General features: G+C 62.2%; 1 protein-coding gene across 1 annotated transcript in view; it reads left to right on the top strand.

Moving 5' to 3' along the window:
• EHBP1L1 (EH domain binding protein 1 like 1) overlaps positions 1-8,454 on the top strand; it is a 16,365-nt gene continuing 7,911 nt past the window's right edge. Inside the window, exons 1-13 of the mRNA XM_007944968.1 lie at positions 1-104; positions 2,541-2,598; positions 2,779-2,874; positions 3,178-3,231; positions 3,317-3,495; positions 3,576-3,715; positions 4,168-4,236; positions 4,320-4,479; positions 4,647-5,925; positions 6,151-7,137; positions 7,588-7,745; positions 7,862-7,910; positions 8,309-8,452. Of these exons, the coding sequence (XP_007943159.1) occupies positions 1-104; positions 2,541-2,598; positions 2,779-2,874; positions 3,178-3,231; positions 3,317-3,495; positions 3,576-3,715; positions 4,168-4,236; positions 4,320-4,479; positions 4,647-5,925; positions 6,151-7,137; positions 7,588-7,745; positions 7,862-7,910; positions 8,309-8,452 (3,477 nt within the window). The remainder of the gene's footprint in view (positions 105-2,540; positions 2,599-2,778; positions 2,875-3,177; positions 3,232-3,316; positions 3,496-3,575; positions 3,716-4,167; positions 4,237-4,319; positions 4,480-4,646; positions 5,926-6,150; positions 7,138-7,587; positions 7,746-7,861; positions 7,911-8,308; positions 8,453-8,454) is intronic.

Below are 8,454 nucleotides of genomic sequence, written 5' to 3'. Positions count from 1 at the left end.
ATGACCTCGGTGTGGAAGCGCCTGCAGCGCGTGGGCAAACGGGCCGCTAAGTTCCAGTTTGTGGCCTGTTACCACGAGCTGGTGGTGGAGTGTACTAAGAAATGGTGAGTAGGGGAGACCTAGGGGACACTCAGGGCTGGGACCCCATCCAGGGACCCAGAGAATCCGGCGCCCAGCCAATGGCCAGAGGGGGCCCCGCCCCAGTGTGGGGCCCTGGTGTCCCAAGTGCCAATTTAAAATGCCCCTGCAACTTGCGGGACCCCCTGGAATTGGGGGGTGCAGGCAGCTGTGGGGAAGTGAGGCCTGAGAATTCCATGTGGGCCCAACTCTCCTCCACTGCGTTTAGGGCTTGGGGCAGGGAGGCCACATGCCTCCAGCCAGCAAGCAAGATGGTTCAGGGTGGCATCAGAAAGGGGAGCAGGTCTGCAGGTGGCTGGGCTGGGACAGGACCCTCCATGGACCTTCGTCCACTGGGAACAAGCAGGTCGTCCCCTTCTCCTCTGCTCACTTGTTGAGCCAGAGGGCTGCCCCCCCCCTTCAGCCAGACAGGGCCCTGGGAGGCTGGAAACCTCTTGAAAATGTCCTTAAAAGGGGAAACTGAGTGTGAGAGGGACGAGGAGGGAGGCGGGAGCTGGCTTAAAGGGGCCGAGGGCCTGGGAGATTGTAGGTCCCGGAGAAGAGGTCCTGGGGAAGGAAGGGTGGTGGGCTGGGGGGCAGCTATGTGAGGGGGTGCAGGCCCGGCCTAGACTGCGAAGGGCCCATTCACATGCCCCCACCGCAGCTGCCACCCCTGCGTCACACCCTAAATATATGTGCTTGCTGGTGTCAGCTTCCCTTGGCGGGATTAGGGCACAGCTGTGGGGGCCTCATCCGCCAGGCGGGGCTAAATTTAGGCTCCTGAGGGGAAGGGCCAGGGCAGGAAGAGAACTCAGGGGCCAAGGAGGAGAAAGTGAGCAGGAGGTCCCTTGGGCAACTGCCACATCCCTGGTCTTGCCCATGCTGTTCTTGGAAGAGGCCCAGAGAGGTCAGAGCTGGCTGGAGTCACACAGTGCAGGGCCGGGACTTGAACCCTGGCCTCTGGCTTCTGCCCCAGCATCCAGGGTGATGCTAGGGAGACTGCTCTGGGAGAGCAGGCTGAGGGTACAGGCAATGTCAACGCGTCTGAGTCACCAGTGATGGGCAGGGCCTCCTGGGCTTCTCAGCTGGGAGCCCAGGCCAGGAAGCTGCCCCTGCCCAGGTTGCAGCTTTCCACGAGGGTGTGCCCAGCCTGAGTCAGGCTGCCCAGCCAGGCTCCGCCCTCCCCTAGGCACCTCCTGGTCACTTCCCCTTTCTGGGAAGGCCCCATGGCTACCCTTGCTGGGCTATCGCCTGCAGTTTGGGGTTGGAGAGGGGAGCCTGGCTCCAGGCCAGAAGGCTCCAGGCCAGGCCCCCAGCCTCTGAGCATCCTCGGGGGCTCAGCTTCCAGGGGGCAATGAGCGGGCAACCCCAGCATCCTGGCATGGGGCTGGAACATACCAGGAGAGGCCTATGCTGCCCTATTCCTGGGCATCAGTTGGAGCCTCTGAACTCTAACCTGGTCAGGCCACGTGTCGGCTCCATGGCCTTGGCCTTGTCCGCTGGCTTGTTCCTCTGCCTTTCCGTCCATTTCCTCGTGTCTCTCTGCCTCTCCTCTGAGTGCACCTGGCATACGCTGTCCAGTTTAGATGTCAGCTCTTAGAAGGCTTCTCTGATCCCAGGGGGTCAGTGGCCCTGGGCTCTGCTGTCATCATCTCCCAGGAAAGCACCAACCTGGGCTCTGGGTTCAGGAGGCTGCAGTAGGGGCAGTTGTGGGATGACAGGCTGTCCTGCTACCTCTCCCCCAACCCCGTCCCTTGCACTCGTAGTCCCTCGGTCTGAAGTCCTCGTCCCCAGATCCTCACAGGCCCATGACTCCCCGATGCATGCCGTCATGTGTGTTCGGAGAGGCCGCAGCCCCAGACCGCACCCAGCCCCAAGGAGACTCCAGCAGTTCTCTGGGCACCAGCTCTGTGACTGCCCTAATGCTTATTACTGCTCAGAGAAGGGAACTTGCTAACTGATGATCCTTCTCACTGGCACCCTTCCCCCACCGCCAGCCCGAAGCCCTGGGAGGGAGTCCCCACCCCCAGGGTCCTCCTCTCTGCTGTGCTGTGTTGTCACCAGACCTGGGCTGGGTTGAGTGGGCACTTCACAGATACGTTTGACTGACAGATTTCTTTCTGTGAGTCTGTCCCTGGGTCTGTGTGTCTGTCTCCTGCTGGCTTTTTGCTATGTTTCCATCTCCTTCTCTGTGTAATTATCGGGGCCCACGCTGTTGAGGCCTTTGCCCTTCTGCCCCGGGCTCCACCCCAACTTGGCAGCCCCACCCTCCACCCTGTGGCCCTAGATAAGGGTCTCCCTAAGTAGTCCCATGGGGGAGGGGGACCCGGGCAGAAGGAAGACCCCAAGGGAGTTAGGGGAGGGGGAGGAGGAGCAGGGAGGCTGGGGTCTGACTGAACGCCCCCTCCCTGCCCCCTCCCCAGGCAGCCGGACAAGCTGGTGGTGGTGTGGACCCGAAGGAACCGCCGCATGTGCTCCAAGGTGGGAGGACGTGAGCTGGGCTTTGGGTCAGGTGTGGGGCTGGCAGGGAAGGCAGGTGAGGGCTGCAGGGGGGAGTGGGTCAGATCAGAATCCAAGGAGGGGAGAGGGAGATGGGGTCAGGGCAGGGGATAAGGGCACGGGGTAGGGGCGTGAGCAGGGAGCTCAGCCTGTCCATTGTAGGCCCACAGCTGGCAGCCGGGCATCCAGAACCCGTACCGGGGCACTGTGGTATGGATGGTGCCTGAAAACGTGGACATCGCAGTGACCCTCTACAGGGTGAGCCCCGGCCTGCAGCACAGATGAGGATGGGCAGGGTTTGCAGTCCCCCCCGGCCACGGGGTCTCCTGGTAGAGTAGCCGTCAGGATAGAACAGAGGGTGAGACCAAGCATCTCGGGGCGGGGGAGGGGTGCTACTCAGTAGGAGTGGCTGGGGGTTCTCCTGAGAGGAGGTAACATTTAATAGACGGGACAGCTGGGGTCAGGAGGGGCTGGGAACACCCCTGGAAGCAGGAACACCATGGGTGCACGCCCAACCACGCCCCACCGAGCCAAGGGAAGTCTCCTCTCTGCACTGTCCAGGACCCCCATGTGGACCAGTACGAGGCCAAAGAGTGGACGTTTGTCATTGAGAATGTGAGTGGCCGGGTGGCCTGGGGTAGACGGGGCTCTGCTGGAGCAGTCCGGACACGCCTCGCCCACCCTTCCTCCTGGTCCACAGGAGTGCAAAGGACAGCGGAAGATACTGGCCTCGGCCGAGGTGGACCTGGCCCGCCACGCGGGGCCCGTGCCCACCCAGGTTCCCCTGCGGCTGCGGCTGAAGCCCAAGTCGGTGAAGGTGGTGCATGCTGAGCTGAGCCTCACCCTCTCGGGGGTGCTGCTGCGGGAGGGCCGCGCCACGTGAGTGCCGCCCTGCCCGCCCTCGGCCCTGTGCCCGCGACCTCTGACCGCGGCCCTCACCCCTGACCTCTGACTCTCAGGGACGATGACATGCAGAGTCTGGCAAGCCTCATGAGTGTGAAGCCCAGTGACGTGGGCAACTTGGAAGACTTTGCTGAGAGTGACGAGGAGGCTAACGGCCCGGGCGTCCCTGAGGCCCGGGCCCAGGTCTCCCATCCAGGTGAGCCAGGAGCCCACCGTAGACCACGGCGTGGGGTGGGGTGGGGGGAGAGGCGCTGTCCTAGGCCACATGCCACATGCTGTGTTGGGCGGGGCCAGCACAAACACGCCCAATCAGCCCAGCACTCTGTCCAAACCTGGCCCTTTGTCCTGTGGGGGCCTGGGTCCTTAGTGGAGTCCTGGGGGCCCCTGGCCTCCACTTCCGCCCTCATTCCCAGCTCTCTGCGGGTGGGTGGCTGGCTTCCATATCCCTCCCTTCAGCTTGTTAAGGCCTTTTCCTCTCTGCCATACGCTTCTCTTTCTTTTTCTCCTGTGGGCCTGTTTCTTTTCATAGGCCGGGGCGGTGCCCTGAGGCCCAGGTGTTTCCCAGGTAGGTCCAGCGTCTGGGGGAAGGGGGGCAAACTGGCAGGGCCCTGCCCCTCGCTGACTCTGCCCCATTGCCCCCCATCCCAGATACCTCTCGGGAGCTGAAAACACATCATGAGGAAGAAGAGGGGAACCAGGTCCAGCCTCAGCAGCCAGGTGAGGGCCAGGCTGGGAGGGGTCCAGGGTGGGCCTCGGTCATGGGACCCCGGCCTCAGCACCCCCTCTTTCTTCCTTCCCAGCTGTCAGCCCCCCTAATGCTGAGGATACCAGCCCAGCCCCTGTGAGTGTCCCTGCGCCCCCTGCCAGGGCCTCCCGGGACCAGGGCTCAGAGGCAGCTGTAACAGGGGGCCGGGGGGGGCCTGAAGCCCCCAGGCCCCCAGGAACCCCACTGGAGACGTGGTGAGCATGGGGATTGGCTTCACCCTTGTACCCTATCAGTTGCTCACTGTTAGGAAGCCACACCCCACCCCTGCCTCTCCAGAGCCCTGCAGTCTGAGGGGTGGGGGGTGAAGCTGACACTGAGGGCCCAGTGAGTTCCCCAACACCCCATCCTGCTCTCTCCTCAGGTCCTCAAGTCAGCCAGGCCAGGATGCGGCCCCCACCCCAGCCCCCCGGTTCCGGAAAAGCCCCGATGCCCCCCAGGCCCCAGTCCCCCAGGGAGACGATAAGGCCCTCGAAGCCTCAGAGGCTTCCCCGGCAGGAGTGGGTTGTGCTGGGGAGACCCAGGCCCGAGCAAGGCCTCAGGAAGGGCCGGAGGCCCAGGGAGCCAGGCTGGGCCCGAGCATTGGTGATGGAGTCTCCATAGACTCTTCAGGGGAGCAGAACCCCAAAGCTAAGGAGGAGGACACTGGGGAGAGGCCAGAGGCCAGTGGGGTGCAGACCGAGCGCAAGTCGGGAGTTGGAGAGGTTCTCACAAGGCAGCCAGGGGTGGGAGCTGGGGAGACCGCAGCGAGCTCACACATCAGTCAAGCTGGTGCTGAGCACAGGTCCCCGGTGAACCATACGGACACTAAGGGACCAGAGGCCGCTGGGACGAAGGCCGAGGCAAGATTCAGGGCACCTCCTGAGGCTCCTCCAAGGGGATCTCAGGGGAGGCTGGGGGTCAGGACCAGGGATGAGGCGCCTACAGGCCTGAGCTCACCTCCAGCAGAACCTGCAGGGCACCCCAGGCATCACGTTGACCTCCAGGAGGTCAGGGCTGCTGCAGGCTCGGAGGGAGAGGGTGCAGAGGTGAGCAGTGGAGCCCCTAGTGTTGGGGGGACAGGCCTGGAACAGGACCCTTCTGTTGGAGCCGCAAGCACCAGGCCCCAGGTGAGCAGGAGCCAGTGGGCCCCACCAGCCGCTGACCAGGGGGTGGTGTCTAGGGCTGTGGGGGTCTGGGAGACAGAAGCTGGGGATTCGAGGGTCCTGGGGTCAGAAGCTGCTGGGACAGCAGAGTTGGAGCTATTGGGGACCCAGAAGACAGAGGGAGTGAGTTCAGGGGTCCTGGGGTCAGAGGCTGCTGGGACAGCAGAGTTGGAGCTATTGGGGACCCAGAAGACAGAGGGAGTGAGTTCAGGGGTCCTGGGGTCAGAGGCTGCTGGGACGGCAGAGGTAGAGGTATTGGGGACCCAGGAGACAGCAGCAGGAGTTTTAGAAGCTCTGAGGACGGAGGCTAGGACAGCAGAGTCTGAGATATTGGGGACCCAGGAGCTATCTGGAGGTTCAGGAGTACTGAGAATAGAAGCTGAGGTAGTACAGTCTGAGGTATTGGGGTACCAGGAGACAGAGATGGGGGCTTCAAGGGAACAGGGGACAGAGGCTGGAAGCACAGAGGCTGAAGTATTGGGGTCCCAGGAGACAGAGGTGGGGGCTTCAGGGGAACAGGGGACAGAGGCTGGAAGTACAGAAGCTGAGGTATTGGGGTCCCAGGAGGCAGAGGTGCGAGCTTCAAGGGTACAGGGGACAGAGGCTGGAAGCACAGTGGCTGAAGTATTGGGGTCCCAGGAGACAGAGGTGGGGGCTTCAGGGGAACAGGGGACAGAGGCTAGAAGTACAGAGGCTGAGGTATTGGGGTCCCAGGAGGCAGAGGTGCGAGCTTCAAGGGTACAGGGGACAGAGGCTGGAAGTACAGAGGCTGAAGTATTGGGGTCCCAGGAGACAGAGGTGGGGGTTTCAGGGGAACAGGAGACAGAGGCTAGAAGTACAGAGGCTGAGGTACTGGGGTCTCAGGAGACAGAGGTGGGGGCTTCAGGGATACCAGGGACAGAGGCTGACATACTAGGGACCCAGGAGATAGGAAATAGGGTTTCAGAGGCAGTAACAGCAGAGTCTAAGATACTAGGGGTCCAGGAGGCAGAGGTAAAGGGTTTGGGGGTCCCAGGGATGGAGACTGGGACAGCAGAAACTGAGATACTGGGGACCCAGGAAGTAGCAGGTGAGGGTTCAAGGGCCCAAGGGACTGAAGCTGAGACAGCAGAGTCTAAGATACTGGGGGCCCAGGAGGCAGAGGGAGGAGGTCCCGAGGTCCCAAGGACAGAAGCTGTCATGGTAGATGATGAAAGACTGAGGACTCGGGAGACAAGAATTTCAGAGGCTGAGGAGGCTGAAGCTGAGGTTTTGGGGCTCCAGGAGGCACAGTCTGGGGTTTGGGGGACTCTAGAAACCAAACATGAGGCTTTCATAGCTGCAGTCACTAGACATGAAGTTCTAGGGTCCCAGGAAGCAGAGGCAGAGACTGGGGGGGTCCAGGAGACAGAAGATAAAGCTTGGAGGGTCCCAGAGCCAGAGGCTGGGGTACTGGAGCTCTCAGAAGCCAAATCCGGGCCCTTAGGGACCCAGGAAGCAGACACCCAAGTTTTAGGGGCCTCAGAGAACATATCTGGAATTTTTGAGGACCAGGAAGCAGAGGCTCAGATCTTGGGGCCCGAGAAGGGACAAGAAGCTGAGAGAAGCCCCCCAGAGGCCAGCCTGGTTGAAGGGCAGGTGGCCAATGGGGCAGGGGCTGGGGTGCCCAAGCCCTTGGGCGCCTCCTGCTCAGAGGAGCCTGAAGAGGACAGGAGGCTGCGGGGCAGCCAGGTAGGGATGGGGGCCGCCGAGGGCCCCGTATGCTGCTTCCCACTAACCTGAGGCTGAGCAAACAGCGGCTGTGCATTGACCCACTTGGTCACCTGGGATGGGGTGGGCCGGGGGGCTCAGCAAGGAGCCCCCTCCCCCTTCCCTCAGGATGCTGGGGCTCTCCCCCCTCCCCGCCTTCTCTGGGCCAGATGCAGCTGGAGATCCCTATGCTAGTTTTCTGGGCTGGCCCTGATGTATGGCTGCTGGTGACTTCTGATCTTGCGTGGGGGCCACGGATCTTTATGGTGACCTCGGCAGATAACGCCCAGGCCCCAGGGCTGTAGCCAGTAGTCTCTGATGACCCCTGCAAACCCAGAGCTGGGGCTGCTGATGCCAGGCCTGAGCTTCCCCAGAGGGCAGAGGGCACATGTCTGACAGACACATTCCCTGAGCCCACCTCTGTGTCCCCAGGCACCACCTGCCCTGGTCAGTTCCAGCCAGTCCCTGCTGGAGTGGTGCCAGGAAGTCACCGCTGGCTACCGTGGCATCCGCATCACCAACTTCACCACATCCTGGCGCAACGGTTTGGCCTTCTGCGCGATCCTGCACCGATTCCACCCGGACAAGATGTGAGCTGTGTGGGGTGGGGTGGGGTGGGGGTGGGAGTGAAGGGGGGAGCTTGCAGAATGGGCAGCGGGGATCCAGCCAGCAGGGCCCTTGACCCTGACTGGCCCTTTATCTGCAGCGACTATTCCTCTCTGGACGCCCTCAACATCAAAGAGAACAATAAACAGGTGAGATGGGGAGGGAGCCAGGACGGGTCAGAGATTTGGGGTCTGCTGGTCCTGTAGGAGAGGGTTCTGCAGGCCGCGGGGTCCAGCCGTGGGTTTTGGAAGGTTTGCCACTTTTACCCTTTGGGATGTTGGGTTGTTCCTTGTCCTTAGCTTTTTGTTTTTCGGCGTTTATTCTGTTTGAAAGCACATTTTCCATAGACGGTTTTTCCAAAAGCACCCATTGGTCACCGAGTGGACCATGCGCAGTTGCTAGGGAACGCGAGGGCGGGCCTGTTGGTGGCATCCCCTAACCCGAGGGTGTAGTCGTCGCTAGGCAAACGCAGGCGTGGGAGCCGCTGGGACCCTCTTCAGCAGAGATAGGCCTGCGGCCCCGCTGACCCCTCACGCGCCCTTCCTAGGCCTTCGATGGCTTCGCGGCCCTGGGCGTGTCGCGGCTGCTGGAGCCGGCGGACATGGTGCTTCTGTCGGTGCCTGACAAACTCATCGTCATGACCTACCTGTGTCAGATCCGCGCCTTCTGCACCGGGCAGGAGCTGCAGCTGGT

Source organism: Orycteropus afer, unplaced genomic scaffold, assembly GCF_000298275.1.
Source record: "Orycteropus afer afer isolate SDZICR_OR568_19922 unplaced genomic scaffold, OryAfe1.0 scaffold00130, whole genome shotgun sequence".
Lineage (NCBI taxonomy): Eukaryota > Metazoa > Chordata > Mammalia > Tubulidentata > Orycteropodidae > Orycteropus > Orycteropus afer.
This window is presented reverse-complemented; position numbering and strand designations above follow the sequence as displayed.